The following is a 26,371-nucleotide window of genomic DNA, read 5'->3' as shown; positions in this document are numbered from 1 at the left end:
TTGTTTCAGCTGAGGTGTGACAGCTAGCATTGTCGTGATGTAATATGATTCTGCGTTGTCGGTTGTCCTTTCTTATTTCTTCAAAGACTTCTGGTAAACAAATGGTCGTATACCATTCAGAATTAACCGTTTTACGATTCTCTAATGGCACTGTAGCCACATGTCCATTAATTCCAAAAAAACAGGCGACCATTTGCTTCAAAGTACTTTTTGCACGAGTAACTTTTGTTGGTTTCGGCTCATCTTGGAACACCCACACCGTTGACTGTTGTTTAGTTTCGGGGTCATATGCATAGATCCAAGATTCATCACCTGTGTAGATATTATAAACGGCTTTTGACGTACCACGGTTGTATTTTTTTATCATTTTTTTGCACCAATCGACACGAGCCCGTTTTTGATCGATTGTCAAGTTGTGCGGAATCCAACGCGAACATATTTTTTTTACAGCCAAATGTTCGTGTAATATCTTATGTATGCTCGTCATACTTATGCCTAAGGACGCCTCTATCTCGCGATATGTAACATGACGATCACGCATTATTAGTTCCCGCACAGCATCTATATTTTGTGGGACAACAGCTGTTTTTGGGCGACCTTCTTTATTTTCATCCGTGAGCATAGACCGCCCACGATTAAACTCACTGTACCAGTGATAAACAGTGGTTTTTGATGGTGCTTCATCTCCAAAAGTTGCGGTGAGTTGAATAAAGCACTGTTGTTGATTTAGCCCACGCCGAAAATCGTAGTAAATCATTGCACGAAAATGTTCACGCGTTAAATCCATGGCAAATGAAGACACGCAATTTTCAAAATGACGCCACAATGGAAAAATAATTGACAGTCACATGAAACAAAATGTATTCTTCAACCAAAGAGTTCTATTTTCAAATGTTGTAATTACTTTTTAAATATTGTTCTTGTAAGTGGCCAGTTCCGGATACATAAATAGCAGCCCTCGTAGATATTACTAAAAGATTCATTCTTTTCTAATTTCTTGTTTCAGGTGCCCGGAATTTACCCTAGTGAAATGATAACCGAGGAGTCCTCGAGGGAAGAATCTTTCATAAGCTCCAGTACTTATATGAGTTCGAGCGTCTTAGCAATATCTGGCTGCACCGTGTTCATATTAGTTCTATTTGTGGTCGCTCTGTATATTAAAAGGCGAATGTGCAACGTGGATGGAAAAATAAAGCCCGTAAGTTTTTATACCGTTGTTTGGCCTTACGCTCGCTGAAATTCACATCTGAATCAATAAAATCTGCTCGTGCAACTTTTCAATGATCATTTCTAAACGAATTTAGGTTACTACATATTCTGATTTCTTAAATGGGATATTATCATTAACATTGGGTCTAGTTTAATAATATTATGTTTGATAATTACCTAAATATTGCACTCTAGTTTCAAGTGGCCTAAATAAATATGGAATGTCTGCGTTATGGGCTGTTGGAAACATAATACGTCTTCATTGAATCATACAATCCCCTCGAAAACTCTCAAGGAGCTTTGCCAAGATACGGGACTCATTTTTAACGAGACGGCACTCGATTCTGGCTTATAAGCTTTAAGCCGGGTATTAAATTACATCGTCTTTTCCATGAATATCTAGTGCGCTTAGCACGACCACCACATTATGAAAGAAAGGGTTTGTTTCTACGGAAGAATAGACAAAGGACAAAGTGACAGACAGTAAAAGTCATATCAGTGTTCTATTCTTTCGCATTTCTACTGTGGTCATGATAAGCCCGCTAAGCTCGTTGTGATAAGTGCATGTATTTCGAGTTTAAGGGTCCATTACCACGCTTTCGCTTTGGCGATGTGGCTTAGTATGCGTTATGTTGTAGCGCGTACGGCCGGGGGAGCCGCTGCTCGCTGAACGGTATATAACGAACCCGCAGTATGGCGTGTGCGGCGCCGGCACCGCCCCCGCTCCCGCGCCCCCCACACCTGCGCCTCTCCCGAACAAGACGGACGAGGCCGAGGTCACGCTGCTGGAGAGGAACGCGCTCACCTTCCTAGAGGAGGTCGGCGAGGGTTGCTTCGGAAAAGTGTACAAAGGTTAGTTACACTCTTGAGTCTTGACTTTACATACCTTGACCAACGACAAAATTCCTATAATGGTATTGTAGAGACAGGTTCTATAACTTTTATACTCTATAGCCAAACACTTGGAATATAAGGATTAATTTTCAAATTCGAATTAGTATCCACTATCCAGTAACGTTACTAAGAGCTTTGGCTTTAAAAATGTATGATCGTTCTTCGTGATCACAGATTTGATATTTACTGATGAAAAACTTAATTTGGACAGGAGTACTTCGGAGTGTAACGAATGAGCAGGTGGTCGCGATTAAAGTCCTCAAAGATAGCGCGGGCCGGACTGCAGAAGAGGACTTCGTCAGAGAAGTGTCCATCATGTCCACGTTCCGACACACCAACATTCTGTCCCTGATCGGTGTGGTGTACAGAGGTAAGAGGAAACTATCATAATATTTTAATAAGTTCCTAGGTCTTTGAAATGCAATGTATTTGGTGTGTCAAACAAGTGATAGTGGTAAAGCATTCCATTTTTCATTACAGATGACACAAACGTCAGCCCATGGATGGTATTTGAATACATGGAGTGGGGCGACCTAGCGGGCGTGCTGCGCGGCTCGAGGGGAGGAGGTCGGAACGGCCTCACGCTAGACGACGCCGCCCTGCTGCACGTGGCCCTGCAGGTCGCGTGCGGGATGCAGTACCTCGCCTCGCGGAGATTCGTCCACCGCGACCTCGCCGCTAGGAACTGCCTGGTCGGCGCCAACCTGGCGGTGAAAATCGCGGACTTCGGGATGTCGCGCGACGTCTACACGTGCGACTACTACAAGATGGGCGGCGAGCGGCCGATGCCGGTGCGGTGGATGTCGCCCGAGAGCATCGTATACGGCCGATTCACGCACGAGTCGGACGTGTGGTCGTACGGCGTGGTGCTGTGGGAGATATACAGCCGGGGCAAGCAGCCCTTCTACGGCTGCAACAACGACGGGGCCACGAAGAAGATCCTCCAGGGTATCCTGCTCGTGCCGCCGGACGACTGCCCGCGGTTTGCGTGCGAGCTGATGCGGGCGTGCTGGGCGACCGACCCCCGGGACCGGATCGGGTTCGACGAGATCTGCGGCAAGCTGGAGACGGCGTCGGCGGCCGGCGGAGCGGTGCAGCCGGTGCGGCTGCCGCGGCCGCCGCCCGCGCCGCTGGACTCGGCCGGGTACCTGGTGCCGACGACGCCGCCGAACGTGGACTACCTGAAGCCCCTGCCGGACTCGGACCCCGACTCGGAGTTCAGTGAGGACGACGACGTGGAGGAGTTCACCTGACGGGGGGCCGCGGCGCCGGGCTCGCGCTACGTGCCCCGCTCCTCGCCCCGGGCTGCGCCCTACCCCGACGTCGCGCTGCTCTTGCAGTCTGCCCTCGAACAGTACGACTGCTAAAGCCGCACCTCGTTCGTAGTAAAACTGGTGGTAAAATGATGTCGTCAAATGAGTTGCGTATACCTACCATAGAACGGCAAGTTTTTGAAGGGAATAGTTAGCAGGTTTAGGCTGCCAAAAGACGTTAATAAAACGATGTAAAATTTATTAATTGTACGTTTTCGTGATGTAGTGCCATATTATGTCAACCAAAAAACCAATTAACTGTAAATATACAGTGCCAATGATGAAATATAACTGATAACATATTATATATTTTAGATAATTATTATATTTTTATTTTATTTTTAATTTTGTTGTAACATAATATAAAATATTGTACCTAAATATTATAATCGCGGATAAACCAATAATTTTACAACTGTTTCGTCAAAATCGTGTTTTAAATTTGTACTTGATGAACAAACATAATATTACTTAATAATATTATTATTAGGGCATTTTATTAGTAAAATGATCAAAAGTGAGTGAATAAGAGATAGTATAATATTATAAAATAACTATCAATAGGTAGGTACCTACAATGAAAAGTTTAAATCTATGAAAATATACCTACTCAGTGCCAAATATTGTAAAGGCAAAATATTGTTATTTGTAAAGCAAAGGTATAAACAAATAAAGTACCTTCCTACCAATATGACTAGTGTGACGTGTGTGTTGGTTTAGAATATTGTGTACATATTTTTTATTTTACTTAAGTAATTTCTATGGTACGTGAGCAAGGTACCAAACATGTTTCGTTAGGACTGTAATTATAGAAGGAACTATACCATCGAAGAAATTGATTCATATAGGCAGTTGGCGGACCTACGTTATTTGGTCGGATTATGTCCATCATATCGGCTGGGTTTTGCATAACCTGACCGAATAACGTAGGTCCGCCATCTGCCTCAATCACCTTCTCTGATTACCAACATTTTGTATTATAAAATTTCCTAGCCCGCCAGCACCCGCGCCCCTAAAAATTACACGAGTACAGTTTGCGCGTAGAGCATTTTGATCGCGTTCATAAATGTCATTAAATGCAGGTTTTACAAAGTAATATTTATACTTTTTTGATTCTATTAAATAAACCACACTTTGTTTATTATAAAAAATATACATTTAATACATTATCAACACTTGTCTTTTTAATTTTCACTAATATTCATGACAAGAAATTCTTTTGTCTCCTAAGGCAGTATGAAGGAAAAAAAATCACAAACATAAAAATGTTTTCAAAAAGAAAACTTAGATAAGTATGTGGGAAGTGTTAACCTTCATTATATTTCCGAGCTTTACGCATATCACAGGACTTATCCTGTTTATTATGTACCGAGCAAAGTCTTAACTTTGATTAATATAATATAAAAATTAATTAATAGCAGTAAATGCAGGCCTTATTGGGTCTTCCAGTTTTTGCGTCTGTCCTGGTTCTAATTATATCTATATTCTAATCTTAATTCTAGTAATAAACATATTTTAATCACGTTAAAATATGATGTTTCTGTAGAGGATATATATATATTTTTTTTTATGAAATAAGGGGGCAAACGAGCAAACGGGTCACCTGATGGAAAGCAACTTCCGTCGCCCATGGACTGCAGGACTGCAGGGGCGCTGCCGGCCTTTTAAGAGGGAATACGCTCTCTTCTTGAAGGTTTGCAGGTCGTATAGGTCCGGAAATACTGCTGGTGACAGTTCGTTCCAGAGTTTTACAGTGCGCGGCAGAAAGTTACGCGAAAAACCCACGGTGGAAGATTGCCACTCATCAAGGTAATGAGGATGGTATGTTTTTCGCGTGGGACGATGGCGAAATGTTGCAGGTGGTATGATTCCGAACAATTCCTCAGAGCACTCCTCGTGATACAACCGATAGAGGATGCAGAGTGAAGCTACGAGTACATTTTTATTTTATTTAGATATATTATAATTAATAATTATTAAAGTACATATATAATTAAGGCTTTTGTGAAAATTTCAAGTGCCTAACTGTTGTTGTATGGGAGCCCCCCTTAAATGTTTAATTTATTTTGTTTTTAGTATTTGTTGTTATAACGGCAACAGAAATACATAGTCTGTGAAAATTTCAACTCTCTAGCTATTACCGATCTTGAGTTACAGCCTGGAGACAGACGGACAGACGTCGAAGTCTAAGTAATCGGGTCCCGTTTTTAACCTTTGGGTACGGAACCCTAAAAAGGAACAAAATGTTTTATTCCAATTACCCCGGTATTGCTAGTCAATTTCTTTTCTCACTTTTTGCTATCAGATTTTGGTAGACCTATAGGTAACTACTATGGATTTACACAACTGTGTAAATCCATCCATCCAACAAGTGATGTGATGAACTTTAATAAATATCTGTGGAAGATAATGGTACTTAAATAATATTTATTTAATTTTCCTACCCATTTAGAAGTTATAATTATTACTTTAGTATCGCAGTTCTAGCAGACAGGTAGACACATCTATGTAGGGGCGTTCAGTCGCCCCCCAGGCCAAACAGAGACCTACAAGGGCTTGTCTAAGCCATTTTTCTGCGTTTACGTCGCGATGCGCTGGTGCATCACGTTCACGACCCAATCGGGGGAGAGCCTCCGAGTGGGTCGTGCGTGATGATGTGATGCGCACGCCGATGTCCATCCCCCTCCTGTCCTGTCCTCCCCCAAGCTGTCCTCCCCCAAGCTCCCCGGCTACGGCGGAACGTTTGGTCGTTATGGTTGACTCTACGTTGCCTTAGCCGACTTCTTCTTCGGGGGTCGAGCCGCGAGCGCCTCCCACTCGTGTAGTGCGCTCGGCCTCCTCTTTGGCGGTGCGGTACCAGATCCGATGGCAGTCGTGAGGGCCGCAAGTTGTCCATTTGAAGAGGGACAGACCGACACAGTGTGCGCGGTGAGCGGTCATGTGACATGTCCCTGTCCGTGTCACAATGGTGGCATCTTGGGGTCTCTTCTCTTCCGATGATCTCGCACAGGTACCGACCGAAGTACCCGTGCCTGGTCAGCATCTGTGTGAGGTGTGAAATGAGAGAGTGCCTTCCTTGCGATCGAGCCACGAGCGAGTAATGAAAAAAATATATTTTGTTAAGACTTTTAGATATTTAACTCATAGTTACAAGTTAACTATAAATAAAAATAACTTTATGTCGATGTCTATGCCTGTCAAATGTCAATGTCAAACTATTTTCTGGCAGATTTGAATATTGTCAAAATGTCAAATGTCGCCTAGAATTTGCAGAAGTGGTTTGTGAAATATCGGCTTTTTTATTATTGTTGTAATGGTTCTTTCGTGTTTTATTTCTGTTGAAAATGGTTTAAAAAATAAACATCTTTGCTAAACAGTACTATGTGGACTTAGCAGTGACCTAATTTTAAGCTTTTAAAATGCCTCCTGTTAATTCTAAAAGCAAAAAGAATGGCGCTGAGTACGAGGTAAATATTAGAAAATAAGGCGGTGTTTCTAATAATAATTTATATTTAAACTACTCATTAGGAGAAATAATGTTGTAGCGATTGAAATAACAGTTTAGTTTTCACGTTTTAAATTTTTAATGCTTCTTACTGTTATCACGATTGCAGTATCATTATTCATTATAAACTAGGTACCTATTAATAATATCAGAGCTTTTAACTATTTTTATCTACTCATAATTCATTTCTAATAATAGTTCCAATAAATACAACACTTTTTTAACATTTTTTTTTAAATATTTTTCAAGTCACTAGGTACAAACTTACTTGATAATACTGTGGTAATTTTTTTGTAGAATATTCTTGCAAACAAGTGTACGGTTTTGGACTTTGAAAAGTACATACAGGAAAACAAAACCTTACTACTGAATGATCCACTTCGAGATATACTTCTTTATCCATCTGATGATGTTTCGGTAAGTTTTATTTACGTAAATAAAATTGTTTTTAGTTAATTAATAATAATAATAATAGTAGATTATACTAGCATTCTATGAGATAGTCAACTTTTCCTACTATTTTACACATTTTCCAGAGTGTTGTTCTACCTCGGAGATGGAGAACAGTGACCACTGCCGTGCCGGACGTCAGAACTGCCTCAACATGTCCCCTGTTGACACGGCAGGCTCTGCTCAGTTATGCCTCCAGTTGGAATCTAGTGCATTTTAAATATAGCAGCTACTCTGGCACTTATCTGAATTTACCAAGGTAACACATTTTCCTGTTATGTTTATGTGGTCATAATAATATAAATGGGCTAAAATATTTTAAACATTCTTTGTTTTTTTGAGTTAAGTAAATATTTTTTTTTACCATACCAAAAAAAGAAAATTATATGAACATGGATTTTATACAACCTTTTTATTTTTACAATTCTACTATCCACAACTTTCACCTATGAATTATATGAATAAATTAATTGAAATAACTGATTATAATTTACAAAAGCATCTGATTAACATACCACTTAGCATACATTTCATGGTCATGTTTGTTTTCACATTAGAAGGAATAAATAGCACATGCACTAAAATCTGAGTCATTTGCTGTAGAACATGGTAATAGAAAAACCAATCCTTCACTTGTTTGTATGTGGATGAGCCATTAGATAACAAGTATTAGTGTTTATCCAACTTATACTTGTTTTGTAAGAGTGTGCCCTTGTATACAGTAAAATTTTCAACTTTAATTTGAACTAAAACCAAACACAAATATTTTGAATTATCTGTATCATAACTTTACCTTTATGTAAAAACTAGCGACCCGCCCCGGCTTTGCACGGGTTAAAAATATGTCACTCACTATGTCACTCACTGAAAAAATGATTAAAATCGATTCAGTAGTTTTTAATCTATACTAATATTATAAAGAGGTAAACTTTGTTTGTTTACTCATAGATCTTCTACTACTACTCGACTAAGAGCTGACGACCAAATCAGTCATGTAGCTTCAGCTGTGTTAAAACTCTGTTAGCTACTTCCCTGAACAACCCTTTCTGATAATCTGCGTGCTGGCAGGCCGTGGGCGGTGGGTGTGGGAGTGGTGGGGTGGGGAAAAATGAAAAAAATATGACTGACTGTATGACTCCAGGCTGTATCACAAAGACCGCTATAGAAAGACTTCTGAAATTTATATCTATAGATAGACTTCTGAAATACGGAACCCTTCGTGCGTGAGCCCGTCTCGCACTTGGCCGGTTATTCTTTATTATCTATGTGAAAAAATTATAAATTAACATGTAGGTACCATCGCAAACACTATTAAGTCATAGTATATTAAGTCGCTGAAACTACATTTTTTCCAATTTTTTCCCCACCCCACTACTTCCATACCCACCGTCCACGGCCTGCCAGCACACAGATTATCAGAAAGGGTTGTTCAGGGAAGTAGCTAACGGAGTTTTAATACAGCTGAACCTACATTTTTTTTCTTTTTTCCCCACCTCACTACTCCCACACCCACCGCCCACAGCCTGCCAGCACGCAAATTATCAGAAAGGGTTGTTCAGGGAAGTAGCTAACGGAGTTTTAACACAGCTGAAGCTACATGGCTGATTTGGTCGTCAGCTCTCCGTCGATACTACTGATAGATCTACATTACTACTCAATAGTCAATACTCTGAATAGATCTAAACTCCTCTGCCGCGAGCGCACCCCCGACCCCGCCTTGGTAGCAGCGCCCACTTCGAAACGGGCGAAAATCGCAATATTTTAATTTCGCCATAACTTCTAAACCAAACGTCCAATTTTAATCAATCAAAGACCAAATATTGTCTACATAAACTGTACTTAGAGATGAAATAATTTATTTTGATAAGGATTATTAGCATGAGTAAATTAAATGCGTTTAAATGTAGTCCAAAAAAATCAAGATTTTTAAATAAAAAAATGGTTGTTGTGCCTCACTTGACATAGATAGGTATAGTGTGTCGCGGACATTTTTGTAGATATTTATAAGATCTACATTTATTTAGAACATTGTATGGTTCTATCTTTTATAGTTTAGGCAGCGTACGCAAAATAAGTAAATTTTCTGATTGTTTCCGAAAAACTGAAATATCTTACGGAACCCTATATTTTTCAAAATAAAAAGTAGCCTATGTTACTCGTAAATAATGTAGCTTTCGAATGGTGAAAGAATTTTTAAAATCGGTCCAGTAGTTTTTGAGCCTATTCATTACAATTAAACAAACAAACAAAGTTTACCTCTTTATAATATTAGTATAGATTTGTACAGATTCAATTAAAGAATGTACTATATTTAATTCAATAAAACGGCCCCTCTGTTATCTTTACAATGTTGTTTTTTTAAACAATAAACTGACTGTTTATTTTCAAAGGCGAATTTGTATGTATGCGTACAAAGGATCTTTTGTTGCAGTTTCTGTATAAATTAGCTTATCTGTGTGTAAAACTGTTAGTGACCATTTGACCTATCCTTATATTATAATTTAAATTCATAATTGCATTTTATTCATAGTTAACCTTTTAATGTGGTTTGTTTTGAATATTACATTATTTACTTATAATATTAATATAGCCTAGGTTCAGTGATATTAATAGAAGAAGTTATGACTGTTTACAATAGCATCTTATAAACTTTTTTATAGTATATTAATGCATAATTATTAAAGCATTAAGTGTAATTCATGATATTTAAAAACAGCTGTATTTCTTACTTTATACAGGCCAATTGATAGCAAATTGATAGAGGAAGTTTACGACATTGATACAGAGACAGACACGGAACATGATGCTCAAACTAAAGTCGATATTGGTACCAAAGAGGGCTACTTACTCAAGGGACCTGAAATCGGTTCAGACAGGATATTCAGTAATTTGGCATCGAAGTCGTTCAAGAAACGGTACTGCTCAATGGTGAAGGAGGCAGACGGTGCTTATATACTCGAGGTGTATAAAGATGAGAAGAAAACGGACACCAAGCTCACCATCGTCATGGACTTCTGCTCCGATGTTGTTAAGGTAAATTGACGTCCTACTTTTGAATTTAACGGTTTTTATAAGTCATGTTCATAAATTGAGTAAATGAATATGCAGTATCTGTATACGTACTACATGTCAAGTACATAAACTGTATAAGAAATAGCGGTTTACTTACGATTCGACAAGTCCATAAAATACGCATATCTATACTAATATTATAATTGGGAAGAGTTTGTTTATTTGTTTGTTTGTTTGTTTGAACGCGCTAATCTCAAGAACTACTGGTCTGATTTGAAAAATTCTTTCAGTGTTAGATAGCCCATTTATCGAGGAAGGCTATAGGCTATATTTTATCACACTAATACTATTGGGAGCGAAGAAATAGAGGAAAGTGTGGAAAAAAACGGGGGAAAATTATTTAAAAGGGCTTATTTGAACGCGCTAATTTCAGGAACTACTGGTTCGGCTTAAAAAATTCTTCCAATGTTAGATAGCCTATTTATCGAGGAAGGCTATAGGCTATATTTTATCGCACTAAGACTAATAGGAGCGAAGAAATAGAAGAAAGTGTGGAAAAAAACGGGGGAAAATTATTTAAAAGGGCTTATTTGAACGCGCTAATCTCAGGAACTACTGGTCCGATTTGAAAAATTATTTCAGTGTTAGATAGCCCATTTATTGAGAAAGGCTATAGGTTATATTTTATCACGCTAAAACTAATGGGAGCGAAGAAATAGAGTAAAATGTGGAAAAATGGGGGAAATTATTTGAAAAGGCGTATATCACGAACTACTGGAGCAATTTTTCTGTTATTTGGCACAGATAAGAAGTAGACCACGTGAAGGATCATTTTTTTGTGGACTAATTTGTCTGTGAAATATCTAATTTACGCGGGCGATGCTGCGCGGAACGTTATATTTCGCGTGGTCACGACATCACGCGTAAACGGCTGGACCCATTGTGCTGAAATTTGTTATAAAGATACTTTGAGTCCCGAAAAAGGACAAGGAATACTAATTTTGTCCCAGAAAATGTACGGTTCCCGCACAATAAACTTTTATGATTATCGCCTAAACTATTCAATCTATTTTGATGAAATTTGGTATGGCAATACTTTCAGTCTCGGGAAAGGACAATGGATACTTTTTATCCCGGAAAATATACGGTTCCCGCACAATAAACTTTTTATGATTCTAATAAAACTAAAGTCCTCGCGGACGAAGTCGCGGGCAACAGCTAGTAAATTATAATTGATGTCTCTTTCTGAAAGCTTTAAGTTAAGTCTTAGGTACGGGGACCTATAGTCTGTCAAGAAAGTGAAGAAATTAAAAAGTGGCAACATTGTAGTGTCATCACTTTCAAATCAATGTAAGAAAAAAAGGGATGACACTACGATGTTGCCACTTTTTAATTTCTTCACTTTCTTGATGGACTGTACCTTTACCGTAGTTGTAATACCAAATTCATTAGTCTAATTTTCAAACAAATCATTGGAATGAACAAAGTATGTACTTATGTACATACAATTGAATGCATCTGTAATCTGTAAGTCTATCGCCTCTACAGTCTACACGCTTAAACCGATTTTAATGCAATTTGGTAGTTTGAGTCAGTGCCGTAAATAGGGCGGTAGCACCGGTGCCCAGGCACAGGGCGTAGACTTTGGGGGAGGCGCAAGAATGGCCAGATCAGAGGGGTCTATACGTAGCATTGCTCGGGTACCTATAATATCTAAAAAATAAACAGGGGCGCAGTTATAGAATCTCACACACGGCACAGGGCGCAAAAAAGGCTATTTACGGCACTGGTTTGAGTACCAGGCAGGCAGGAAAGGATACACGTTTTAGCGAAATAAAAAAAAAAACGACAAGGTTCAGGAAAAATATTTTTTTTTACATTTCGTAGTATATTCTTCTTTCGTTAATATTTTTATGAGTATACTGTAGTCACCAAAACAATGTCGCGCGGTATGTAGAAAGCGCAGGGCGTGCAGTAGGTCATTTGACGAGTGAGGACGCGTTTCTCGTGAGAGCTAACGTATCCGCTGCTCTCATCAACTGCATACCTATACAGGCTCCATTTTCTAGCTGTCAATAAAATTAAATAAGGATGACGAACATACAATTTCTTAACTTAGCCCAAGTCTGAAAGAAAATAACTAATTTTGTTTAAGTCTTCTATAACTTGCTCAAATCTCCAAAAAGGTCAGTCGGTTAGACTAATTAAATTTTTTGTTATTTACGATGTCCCAAATCTTATTGGACAATTTAACACTCTTTTATTAAAACGTCATAGTGAATATTTATTCCGTTTCGACAGTGCCTAAATATGCTCTTGACTTTGGCAACTTTTTACATGGCACAAACTTCCGTACTAACGAAAAAATTGGTGGTACATAAGATAACTGGTACATAAGTGCTAACTGCTAAGGCGCTTTTTTATGAAACAGCTTATTTTTATACAGCAAAGTTGCAGCCGTGGGAAAACATGCAACTTATCTACTCTAAAGTAAAAAGTTTCGAACTGAAAATATTTACTTTTCATTTGCTTCCCTCATAGAATGCCAAGCGCGGTCGGTTCTGCTTCGAACTTCGTATGGCCGGCAACAAGGGTTACACCTTTGCTGCTGAAAACGAGGAGGAGTTGAACGATTGGCTCAACGTGTTCAACGCGGCTCTGAAGAAGAACCAGGACCAGGATAATCACCAGAATGACGAGATTATTGATAAAGGTCAGTGGTGATTTAACAGCCCTAAAACACTATCTATTATTATACAGTTTTGGGTTTGTATAATTATATAATGTTTATACACCTAACACCCCCAAACTTTCACTTAAAAATATATGAAAGTCTAATTTATCAAAGGTAGGGCTTAGGATCTTGTCTAACACATAGTTAAAGCTAATATCATTGCTTTCTCTGTCACCCCATCATCAGGTCCAAAATTCAATCTATCAACAATAGTATCACACACTTGTAAATCACCGACTGATCATTGTGGATGTACTACTATAAAAACCACCTCGACAGTAAAATATCTAGGAGTATATATAGATGCAAATCTCAATTGGCATTCCCAAATATCAGCTCTCAACGCATGCGTCCGCAAATTAATATATTTATTCAAAATTATAAGGCACATGGCTAGTTCCGAATTGACTAGAATGATATACTTATCATTATGCCAGTCAATCCTGACATACTGCATCCCAGGCTTGGTTGGGCTGGGTCCAGTATAATGTTGTCACTTGAGAGAGCCCAAAGAGCTATCCTAAAAATAATGACATTTAAAGATATCAGGTATAGCACTGAACTTTTGTACTCTGAATGCAATGTCTTGACTGTCCGCCAGCTACATATTCTGCGTACAGTACTTCGTAAGCATGCCTCCTTACCTTTTGATTCACCTAACACTAGTCGACGTACACGTGGAAGAATCTGCCCAGTAAATAAACATAAAACCACTTTCGCTGCACGTCAATATAATATACTCTCGTCTAAAATATATAATAAAATCAATTCCATAATTTCTATATATCCGCTTTCGAGATATGATGTAAAGAAAGCCATCACTACATACCTCCTTAAGCTATCTTATCAAGAAACTGAAAGTCTCCTTGTAGTCGTATATTAAAACTTGTAGCATACATTATATGATATAATATTATGATCTATTAAAATATGTATTTAGTAACGGCAATCATAGCACATATACACTCACACATCCCACACTAATGCACCATAGCAGTATTTTCTACTGAACCCAAGACGCTGTCGTAGGGCTATGGTGCATGCACCGCCTGAGTTCATATTATGCACTCTAACACACACACACAAACACACACACATACACACACACACACTCACATACACACACACTCGCACCATGACACAATGTATTAGGTCTTATGTGTTAAAAGTCAAAAAGTTGATTCCGTAATCACAAATATTTGCACCCTAGATATGAATCATGATGGCATGAAAATAAATGTAGTATACATTTAATATACTTAGTACCCACACAAACACACAACATCTCTAATTCTTGCACCATAGCAGTTTTTACTTACTGAACCCAAGACACTGTCGTAGGGCTATGGGGCTCGCACTTTCAGCGCTCATACAAGCACTCACACGAATACACTGAACACACACACACACACACACACACCCTTCTTTCCCCCTAGACAGTACCATTTACTGAACCCAAGACACTCGTGTCGTAGGGCTAGGACATTATAAACACAAACATACACACGCACACACACACACACAAAATGACCTATTTATCCTTAACTCCAGCATATGTTTTACATTTAATATATAATATCTAAAAGTATTTGTTTACTAAACCCAAAAACATGATAGATTAAATTATAATAACATGAACATTGGATTGTACTTCTTTTACAACCGCCTCAACTGTGAGAATCACTGACTCCGATATCACATTATAATAGTTTCGAAGTCAGAGATCAACCAACCTGTGCCATCCGAGTTTAAATCCTAATTGTGTACAATATTCATTGCCTGTAAATAAGATGTAAGTTTTTGGGATATCAATAAACGTATTATTATTATATTATTATTATTATATTACTTATCCTGAAAAAGTGGTGTTCCTGTTGGATACTGTAACATCTATGATATGATTTTGCTTGCAGCGAGTTACAGAGTTAGTACAGACTTAATATTTTATACGTGGGAGAGCCATGCTTCGGCACGAATGGGCCGGCTCGACCGGATAAATACCACGTTCTCACAGAAAACCGGCGTGAAACAGCGCTTGCGCTGTGTTTCGCCGAGTGAGTGAGTTTACCGGAGGCCCAATCCCCTACCCTATTCCCTTTCCTACTCTCCCCTATTCCCTTCCCTTCCCTACCCTCCCCTATTACCCTATTCCCCCTTAAAAGGCCGGCAACGCACATGCAGCTCTTCTGATGCTGCGAGTGTCCATGGGCGACGGAAGTTGCTTTCCATCAGGTGACCCGTTTGCTCGTTTGCCCCCTTATTTCATTAAAAAAAAAATTACACTTGTAACATATTATTACATAGACCATTGTACACCAAAGCGTCTAAAATGTTTTTATTATTTTTGTATCAAAACAGTGTTACATCTAAATTTGCTACAAAAAGTATTAACTTTACAAAAAGTATTAACTCCATTAGGAGTTTCCAAAGTTGGGTTGGTCCCTGATAAGAACATATTAATATCTTATCAGTAATTCGTTTTACTGCATATGAGTAAGAACTAAGAGGAGTGGGTAGTAAAAGTTACAATATGACAGATTGGGTATTTACCCAAACTGTCCTACAGCAACAACCACCTGACAAACTTAGGCAAAAGAAAAAAAATCTTTCGGACAAAACGAATGGGATCTCGCCCATTCGATTGAACATTGTGGCGAAGTTACTCATTCTTTGAATTTTTAACCGACTTCCAAAAAACGAGGAGGTTATATATTCGGCTGTGGATATTTTTTTTTTATTTTTTTTATTTTTGTATGTTCGACCACTACTCCGCCGTTTGTGAACCGATTTTCAAAATTTTTGTTTTGTTATATTAGCTTTCACTCCAATTTAGTCCCATTTTCACAAAAGTGGTGATCTGATGATGGAATCCATGAGTAATCGAGGGAACTCCTCAAAATTTATATGGAAACATATGGTGATTTTGGTTTTATGAGAAGCATCCTAAGCATATGCTACCAAAACGCAAGATTTTGCACCAAGGTATACTATGGTTCCGAAGATACTAAGAGAACTCCGGATTCCTTATACAGTGTGTAACGAAAATAAGTGATAATACTTTAGGGTGTGTACGTGTTCCTTGTAGAGAGTTCACTGTGAAAGTAGCAGCGCTGAAAGACCAAAAATTTTTTTCACTTTTGTATGGGCAAGGGCCCGAGCGTCACGAGTTTCCCCATACAAAAGTAAAAAAAATTTTGGTCTTTCAGCGCTGCTACTTTCACAGTGAAGTCTCTTCAAGGAACACGTACACACCCTAAAGTATTATCACTTATTTTTGTTACACCCTGTAGATACAAGTTTTGGGGTTTAGGCGTTGTTTTAGGAACTGAAAGCATATGCTACTATGCAAATTACATTCATCATCATCATCATCATCACTACCATGTCAGGGTCACCAATGTCACAACTCACATGGTTGTATATGGATACAATATACACACAACACCATAAAATATCATCAGTCATCACGTTATGTCCTTATTTATTTGGTATATTTCAAAGCGATTTTATTATAAAAAAATATACTTAATGTTGTTTCAAAATACATAATATTTCAAGTACCACAAAATTGAACATAAGTAACAAATTCAACCTTTACTCCAGAGCGTAAGGCACACATTTGGGTTGGACTGAAGGAAACGGGGCACTATGGAAAAAATACTTAGAATTCGTCAAAATTTTAACCTCTTATAACCACCCTTTTTGAATATACCAATCGATAGGGGGCGCCAAGGGGAGCAAAAAAGCTCAGATAAACTTTTCTCAAAAATCAATACCTGTCGAAAGACAGGCCGAAATGTGACCCTCGTTAGCACGGAGAAAATACTTAAAAAAATTTGGACGAAAAAATTCAATCTCTTATAACCACCCCTTTTGAATACACCAATCGATAGGGGGCGCCAAGGGGAGTAAGAAAGCTCAAATAAACTTTTCTCAAAAATCAACCCACGGCCGATATACGAACCTCTTTAGTATGGCGAAAATACTAAGAAAAATTTTGACGACAAAAATACAACCCCCTATGACCACCCCTTTTTATTATACCAATCGATAGGGGGCACCAAGGGAAGCAAAAAAGCTCAGATAAACTTTTCTCAAAAATCAACCCCTGTCGAATGACAGGCCGAAAAGTGACCCTTGTTAGTATGGCGAAAATACTTAGAAAAATTTGGCTAAGGTTTAGGAACCTACGTCAATTAAATGTTGGTGTCATGGGTTAAGGAGGATTGTTTTGGGTGAGAAAAACTCCTACTTACCGTTTCCACCCCCAGAAAACTCTCCGTTTAGAAGAAATTAGAAAAAATGGAGGCGCAGAAGTATTAAATAATTTTTCGTATCTAATAGTGAATTCGGCTAAACCTCAACTATTTCTGTACTCAATCTTCATAATTTTGAAGTCGGTGCCAGTTCCAAAAGTTTCAAATATTCTGTCAGAGAACTAAAGATTCAGCTGGTAGCAACTTCAAAATGATGAAGATTGAGTACAGAATTAGTTGAGGTTTAGCCGAATTCGGAAAAAGGCACTATTAGATACGAAAAATTATTTAATACTTTTTAGTTCATATTATAAGGATGTTATTATTGTTTCTACCTTGGAAGTCGGTTTTAATTTTTTGTTAAAAATAATAATTTATTGAAGCATAAAGCTAATATGAAAATTGTGTATCATTAATCTGTATCTTTTGTGAGAATTCATCTTGACAATTTGCGCCCTGCAAATATTGTCAAGATGAATTCTTACAAAAGTATTTTTGCACTCAGGCAACAGGCATTTTTGCAGACTTCATTAAACTTAACATTGTAATTTATAACATAGCTGGTGATTATACATATGGTACAGGTTTCATACGTTTACAAAACGTGAATATCATTGTGTAGATTAATTGCCGTGTCTGGATGTGCGTTTGTGCTGAATTCTCTCCACATTTCCGCCGCACACAAAATGACAATGCTCCTGATGCACGCGATGCGATTTTCTGCATAATTGTGCAGATAGGCTATTGAAATTGAATCGCTTTTTGTAGGCAATCTATTTAGTGTACCATTCCTAGGCCCTAAGACAGACTAGGCAAAATAAGTCTAGAAGAGACTTTTTCTTAAAAAGTAATTACTAGATTCTATATTGATTATTATGACCTATCAATTATGTAGTTCAAGTATCTCAAATATTCATTTCTATGAAGAAACTTCCAAATTATTATTGTTACGAATCAAGATTATTTTAGATGACACTATCTAGATCCAGTGAACCATTATAGAAGATCAATTTTATGGTCACTTGACTCTTCAACCGCAAAACGTTTTCTTTATTCCTCGAGAGTTTGTCACTTTTCTAGAGTTTCTAACTGTCACAGGTTTCTACAAACAAGCGATCAGGTGTGAAAACTCGTAGGTAAAAGTGAGAAACTGATCTGTACTATTATCCGACTTAAGCTAAGCCATGAAGGGTGATATATGTGTGTATGTTAGCTGTTCTAAAGTAGCGCCTGAAGTAGTGAATTTGAATTTAATAATTGAGATGTTAATAGATTAAAAATGATGTCTAATCTACATATTCTATGTATACTAATATTAGCCTGGATGAGCGAGCTTTGCTCGGTATAGCAAACACTCATTGACTTCTTGTTACTTAATAACGCCATCTGCTGGTCGTTAAAACAATTAGTTGCTAACAAAATAGTATTATTATTCGCCAATAGATGTCAGGAAGAACCACGTGAAGGGATATAGGCTATTTTTTGCGGTTTCCGTAAAATTACTAATTTACGTGGACGAAGGCGCGTGGAACATCTAGTGTTAAATAATGTGATCTTGCTATATAGTCGAAAGGTTTTAATAAATATTTATCCACGCAGACGCGGATATATCTCTGACGGCGGAGCCCCCGCCCGCCACGTACGGCACCCTCAAGGGGCTCGAGCACAGCATGAACCCGCTCCTGATGCGGTACTCCCGCGAGACCGACATGTCTATTGCCGCCGCGCGCGCCGACTGCCGCACCAACATATTCACCTTGCCGCTCCGGAGGGAACCCACACCGGAACCGCAGTTGGAACCCTTCAAGTATGTATCATAGTGATTGTTACAGCCTTGCTGTGGCGATATGTAATTTACTTATTAGCTTATTACTTACTAGATTGCCAAAATTACTTTATTGCGCGGGAACCGTTTTTCCGGGATAAAAAGTATCCTATGTTCCTTCCCGGGACTCAAGGTATCATGGGAAATTTCAGCAAGATCGGTTCAGCGATTTGGCCGTAAAGAGGTCACAGACAGACAGACACACCTTCGCATTTATAATATTAGTATGGATATAACACTGGTTGATGTCCTGTAGTGGAGTATGCAGAAATCGTCAATTGACCTATTGTATCTTTTCAATTCTAATGCGTGAGTGAAAAAAGATGAGAGAGATAAACCAATGGGTCAAATTTTTATCTGCTTGGCGACCAGACATTACGATGTAGCGACAGGTATATTTGTTGCGAAAGGTTGCGGATGCCTGAGCGTCCCATGCGCACACACCGTACGCAAGTGCAGTGAAAACGTACGTTGCGTCACCGCGTCGTTTATAGTTTATACTCCTAGCCTCAAATAATGTAAATATAACGGTATCTTCAATAGATGTTGCATTACATACATGAGTTTCGGTCATATTTACATAATATTATTGATAGTAAATCAGTAATATTTGGAAAAAAAATTAAACACATATTTTCTATTCCTATGCTGAGACTTTTTAACATTTACAACGTTGCATAGGATTTATAAATTCGCCGCAATTTATATTTATCGATTAGGCAAGCGTCTATAAAACTAAATGTTATCTGAGAAGTTTTGTAACGTTTTTGCATCAATTGATATTTTATGTGCAAGGTTTTTTGTACAAAAGTTTGTATACTTTTCATTATTTTTCATTATTTATATAATTTTCACATTTATCTATATATAGTTTGTAATTTGTATGCTTTTCAGTTTGTATCCGTAAACAAGCAATTATGAGAATTATTTTTTGTTATCGTGCTACTCATCGTATCACTGCGCCCGCGCGGTTGAAAGCTAATTAGTAATTACCGACAATGTTACAAATGGGAACTCCCTAAATATAAAGTTCATTAGAACGTACTGTTATCAACAACTCATTATCGGCGCTATTCAAATGTTTATTCGAATGTTCTATAAGAAATTTATTCATAGGCAGATGATGGATTTTTGTTTAGTCCGGCTACGTTAATCCCAGCCGACAGATCACGACTAACAGAACTCGACCAAATAGTGAAGGTCCTCTGCCCAGGAATCAATTTCTATGATGGTACTATCAGAGCAGTTGATTCCTAGGCAGATGGCGGACCACGTAGTTTGGTCGCATTGTGTCAAACCCAGCGGACTAAAATTGAGTTGTCATAATTCGACCAAATGATGTTGCTCCGTCAACTTATTAACCGTATTTCATACGTGGGAGAGCCATGCTTCGGCACGAATGGGCCGGCTCGACCGGATAAATACCACGTTCTCACAGAAAAACGGCGTGAAACAGCGCTTGCGCTGTGTTTCGCCGAGTGAGTGAGTTTACCGGAGGCCCAATCCCCTAACCCCTACCCTATTCCCTTCCCTACCCTCAACTATTCCCTTCCCTTCCCTACCCTCCCCTATTACCCTATTCCCTCTTAAAAGGTCGGCAACGCAATTGCAGCTCTTCTGATGCTGCGAGTGTTCATGGGCGACGGAAGTTGCTTTCCATCAGGTGACCCGTTTGCTCGTTTGCCCCCTTATTTCATTAAAAAAAAAAAAAACTTCGATAGTACAATATAAAAGTTTTTTAAAGTAGAGAAGTGCATAATATGATACTTACTTACATTGTTACAACCATTAATATGCCGAGTTCTTATCAAATGTCTACAAAAAATATGATTTATGAGTTCTCATGTCAGTTTGATGTTCTACATTAGTCATTACATCATCTACTTTATAAACAGTGTGCCACAAAAGTATCGTTGAGTATTATAATGTAACGAGGAAGCCTTGTAGTTGTGCAGTTCACATGGAGATATCGATAGTTATCTAAGCCAATTAATACGAAAAGAAAGAATATAATTAGGAGTAGATACGATCAGCAACTCGAATTATTTATAAAATAATTGTAACATGAATTACAGTAGGTAAGGAAACGACTATAAAGGCACACATATACGGGACGGTTGATCTATTCGTTCGGGCTGATCGCAGGCCGATCTGACTCGTGCGGTTCGAAACGAGTCTGGATCTTCATGAATGGTATTCCAAGTTCCAACATACTGATTGTACCTGACTTTACGTGTGTAAATAAAACATGTTTGGCTAGAGATTATTTGAGCAGAGAATTAAGGCTATTACATAATGCAAATAATATGTGAGTGCACAAAATCAAGTTTTGTCCATCTGACATTAAGCTCTGACGTTGCTGCCCGCTGGTGCTTCGATAAAGACCTCGATTAGTATTCTGTACACGTTCGTTTATTGCGTTACGCTTAAATTAATTTCTTTGCTCCGTTCTAACTAAGACATCCAAAAAGTCTAGCTTTTGAGGTCACGGCCTTCATTGAACGGATTCTCTGGGGTTAAGCTAGACTAGAGTCTAGACACATACATTTTTCGTCGCAGCTTCTGCCCAACGAGATCCATTATTACTGGGATATTTCATTCAATAAAGCAGGAGCTTTATTGAATGAAATATCTCAGTATTACTTTATTAATTATAAAAAAGTAAAAATATCTTTATCCTGAATACATTCATTTAAAATCAATTAGTTCTTCGTCATGTTCCTAAAAGTAATTTAGTTATTTATAGTCTATATTATTAGTAACAACATGTGGTTTTGGTGAAAAACTAAATGTGAACAAAAAGTAGCCTTGATATGAGCATGCACATATGTAGTAGTAATATTTAGTAACTCCAAATTAGAAAGATATAAAAAAACTACTCTGTTTAGCGAAACATAAGTAACGATATCGTATAATGCCTATAGCAGAGGTTCTTAAACTTCCAAGAAACGTTTTCCACGTATTATTTCATATAGATTAAAAAAACCTTTAACAAGAATAAATAATAAAAAGTGCGAGAAAACTGAATATTCTTTCTTTTTTTTTTCAGGGAGCATTTCGGCCAAAGATACTTGCTCAAGTGCGACAGCTTGAAGTTTAGGTTACAAGCGCCGATTGACGGCGACAAGGAGCTGCTATGCCAAGTGGAACCCTACTACACGAGGCTCGCGCTATACGACGCGCGGTTGGGGAGGAAGCTGACCGAGGACTTCCACTTCGACCTCAACCATCCGGCAGTCCGGGATCTAGTCAAGGAGGTGGAGTGCACCAAGACGCTGGTTGAAAACTTCAGCTACGATGTCAAGGTCGACGTCAAACAGATCCCCGAGGAGTGGTTCAGGTCGAAGCGACAGGTGAATTGTTTTTTTATGAGAATTGCGGGGCAAAGAGGCAAATGAATCTACGTGAAAGGATCTACCATTGTTCAGTCATTGGCTACATCACTGAGCAGGCCAAAAGGAGTTCCAGGGGATAGTGATGTTACTGTGGTATTCGTGATGGAAAGGGGCCTTGCAGACTATATAGTTTGAACTTGGCAATAAATGAACGTTAATAATTAGACAAGTAACACTCTATCTCACTGTGGTATTCTGTCAAAATGGATGGAGACTTTACAAACAATACTATCTGTCAATGATATAGTATGGTAGATAATACACTTAAAAAGGAACTATAATTGTTTATTAATAATTCTATTGACTTACCTACCTACTCTAATAGACAAAGAATAAACCTACTCACTCATGTAACCTGATAAACATCTCAATCTAGATAACTTATATGGCGCTACATCTAGTAAACAGACACGTTTTGTCTAATCTCAATGTCATGGGAACACTATTTTGGAAACACAAAGTAACACATACATATTTGCGTAATGTATTAGCATACCTATTCATTTGTTTATGGATGCCAGTTAGCTCGCCGAGATAAATGGAACATTTAGTTCCTCTGCTGTTCAACGTTTAGATGTACTGTATGCGAGTTAAACAAAACAAAGAGTCTGTAGTAAACATAGTACAGTATGTTTGAAATGACCTTCATGTGTTTAAAACTCGCTGAGCTATCGCGCTAGCTTTTTTTTTTAAATGTGATATTAAGAAATTCTATAATACTTTATAATTAACTTTAATCCATACTTAGGGCCTGTTTCAACACTTTCTGATAAAGTGCCGAATAGGCTATTCACAGCTTTTTTGATTCTCCATACTTCATCTGTCAAGTTAAGTGGTGGATAGCCTTATCAGGAAGTGGTGAAACAGGCCCTTAATATTATAAATGCGAAAGTGTGTCTGTCTGTCTGTTACCTCTTCACGCTCGAACCGCTGAACAGTGAACCGATTTTGATGAAATATGATATGAAGATACGAGGGCTGCTATTTATGTATCCGGAATTAAAAAAAGAAACAAACATATATCATTTAATATGGTTTTATTGCTTTTCAAAATATTCGCCGCGATGATCGACACACTTTTGCATACGCTGGAACCAATTTTCATAGCACTTTTTCCATTCTGATTGAGGTATCTCCAAAACGTGCATTTTGAACGCATCAACAGCCTCTTCGCGGCTCGAAAAACGTTGACCACGTAATATGTTCTTCGCGTATGGAAATAAAAAGAAATCGTTAGGTGCCAAATCAGGGCTGTACGGCGGATGACCAGTCAATTCGATCTTTTGACCCTCCAAAAACTGAGTTGTTTCCGCTGAGGTGTGACAGCTAGCATTGTCGTGATGTAATATGATTCTGCGTTGTCGGTTGTCCTTTCTTATTTCTTCAAAGACTTCTGGTAAACAAATGGTCGTATACCATTCAGAATTAACCGTTGTACGATTCTCTAATGGCACTGTAGCCACATGTCCATTAATTCCAAAAGAACAGGCGACCATTTGCTTCAAAGTACTTTTTGCACGAGTAACTTTTGTTGGTTTCGGCTCATCTTGGAACACCCACACCGTTGACTGTTGTTTAGTTTCGGGGTCATATGCATAGATCCAAGATTCATCACCTGTGTAGATATTATAAACGGCTTTTGACGTACCATGGTTGTATTTTTTTATCATTTTTTTGCACCAATCGACACGAGCCCGTTTTTGATCGATTGTCAAGTTGTGCGGAATCCAACGCGAACATATTTTTTTTACAGCCAAATGTTCGTGTAATATCTTATGTATGCTCGTCATACTTATGCCTAAGGACGCCTCTATCTCGCGATATGTAACATGACGATCACGCATTATTAGTTCCCGCACAGCATCTATATTTTGTGGGACAACAGCTGTTTTTGGGCGACCTTCTTTATTTTCATCCGTGAGCATAGACCGCCCACGATTAAACTCACTGTACCAGTGATAAACAGTGGTTTTTGATGGTGCTTCATCTCCAAAAGTTGCGGTGAGTTGAATAAAGCACTGTTGTTGATTTAGCCCACGCCGAAAATCGTAGTAAATCATTGCACGAAAATGTTCACGCGTTAAATCCATGGCAAATGAAGACACGCAATTTTCAAAATGACGCCACAATGGAAAAATAATTGACAGTCACATGAAACAAAATGTATTCTTCAACCAAAGAGTTCTATTTTCAAATGTTGTAATTACTTTTTAAATATTGTTCTTGTAAGTGGCCAGTTCCGGATACATAAATAGCAGCCCTCGTACTTTGAGTCCCGGGAAAGGACGTAGGATATTTTTATCCCGGAAAAATTTACGGTTCCCGTGCGATATACGAATTTTGGCGCAACGGAATTGCGGGCGTCATCTAATAAATAATGAATATAATTCAACACAACAACAAGAACCTTGTTGTTTGTTTATATCTGGAATATTGATGCGTTGTGATATCTTTATTAGTACCTAAGAGGAAAAATATTTTTGTGCTTATTAAATTTGGAGATAAAATTTTTTTCCCTATGATTTTAGGTGGTGTTATCAGTGAACAATCCACACCCGGATTTATTTTTAGTAGTGAAAATAGATAAAATACTTCAGGGACATGTGAGTCATGTACTGGAGCCCTATTTGAAGGCAACCAAAGACCCTCGATTGGGACTGAAAGTGCACAAAACCGTTCAAGCGTATGCCAACCGAATTGGCAATTACAGGATGCCCTTCGCTTGGGCGGCAAAACCACTGTTTAGGTAAGTGTCATAACCTTCTTTGTTAAGGTAAATGACTAGTAGATTGGAGAGTACCAGTCATTGGAAAAAGCACAAAAACACAATATTTATTAATGTTGCTTTAAAAATTTCCTGTTTTTACAGTAAAAGAACGCCTGTTTTTAAAGAAAAACAGTCAGTTTTTAAAGCAACATTAATAAATATGGTGTTTTTGTGCTTTTTCCAATGACTAGTACTGTCCAATCTACTAGTCATTTACCCTACATTCATACTATAGAAACTATGTTTGTTTGTCTGTTACCTCTTCATGTTTTAAATGCTGAGCTGATTTGAAAAAGGTATAGAAATATTTTGAGTTCGGGAATTATATTTCACGTGATTGACGATGAATGGTCTAAAAATTTACATTTACTGTCAGATACTGTATAAATTTCTAAAGTACCCCGTACACGGTAATTCAGCATGACCATTCATTTACGTGAATTACATGCTGCATGATGAACGCTCATTTTTCATCATGCAGCATGATAATTCAGGAGGATAATTCAAGAGTATAATAATAATGTTATTTACTAAACTAAAAAATACGTGGGAGAGCCATGCTTCGGCACGAATGGGCCGGCTCGACCGGAGAAATACCACGTTCTCACAGAAAACCGGCATGAAACAGCGCTTGCGCTGTGTTTCACCGAGTGAGTGAGTTTACCGGAGGCCCAATCCCTTACCCTATTCCCTTCCCTTCCCATCCCTACCCTCCCCTCAGGGGCGTCTTTCCCATAGGTGCAACGTGTGCGGTGCACACGGGCGCCGCGGTCCTAGGGGCACCGAGCGCCGCTCGCACTTGGCGCGCGCCCGCGCTGGCCGGCCGCCACGGCCCACGCTTTATTGACCAACGTAAAAAGAACTCCAGTTTGAAAACATTTTTGGGTAATTTTTTTTTAAAGAAGGCAGGTCTCTGTAGCCCTGACGTCACTGCGACCCATGAGGATCTATTGTGACTCCTTCGCACTAGAATATCATCCCCAACCCAATACTGCTCATAAATTGAACGAT

General features: G+C 38.5%; 2 protein-coding genes across 5 annotated transcripts in view; both read left to right on the top strand.

The window, feature by feature from the left end:
• Positions 1-9,681, top strand: part of LOC121729268 (tyrosine-protein kinase transmembrane receptor Ror-like) — a 51,988-nt gene extending 42,307 nt beyond the window's left edge. The window contains exons 5-9 of one of the 3 annotated variants that reach the window (XR_006035941.1): positions 1,007-1,198; positions 1,848-2,061; positions 2,315-2,473; positions 2,584-3,623; positions 9,671-9,681. Coding sequence is in view for 2 of the 3 variants with exons in the window: in XM_042117731.1 (XP_041973665.1) it covers positions 1,007-1,198; positions 1,848-2,061; positions 2,315-2,473; positions 2,584-3,356 (1,338 nt within the window). In the remaining variant the exon portion in view is untranslated. Of the gene's footprint in view, positions 1-1,006; positions 1,199-1,847; positions 2,062-2,314; positions 2,474-2,583; positions 3,702-9,670 lie in introns of those variants that run through there. The other 2 variants (XM_042117742.1, XM_042117731.1) reach the window with 2 other exon arrangements.
• LOC121729251 (dedicator of cytokinesis protein 9) overlaps positions 6,691-26,371 on the top strand; it is a 92,117-nt gene continuing 72,436 nt past the window's right edge. For both annotated transcript variants that reach the window (XM_042117719.1, XM_042117711.1), the window contains exons 1-8: positions 6,691-6,883; positions 7,219-7,338; positions 7,458-7,630; positions 10,110-10,404; positions 12,925-13,096; positions 18,973-19,180; positions 22,248-22,551; positions 25,122-25,339. In XM_042117719.1, coding sequence (XP_041973653.1) covers positions 6,836-6,883; positions 7,219-7,338; positions 7,458-7,630; positions 10,110-10,404; positions 12,925-13,096; positions 18,973-19,180; positions 22,248-22,551; positions 25,122-25,339 — 1,538 coding nt within the window. In that variant the 5' untranslated portion in view covers positions 6,691-6,835. The remainder of the gene's footprint in view (positions 6,884-7,218; positions 7,339-7,457; positions 7,631-10,109; positions 10,405-12,924; positions 13,097-18,972; positions 19,181-22,247; positions 22,552-25,121; positions 25,340-26,371) is intronic.

This window comes from Aricia agestis, chromosome 1, assembly GCF_905147365.1.
Source record: "Aricia agestis chromosome 1, ilAriAges1.1, whole genome shotgun sequence".
Taxonomy (NCBI): Eukaryota; Metazoa; Arthropoda; class Insecta; order Lepidoptera; family Lycaenidae; genus Aricia; species Aricia agestis.
The sequence above is the reverse complement of the archived record's forward strand: the minus strand, read 5'-3'. Positions and strand labels throughout refer to the sequence as shown.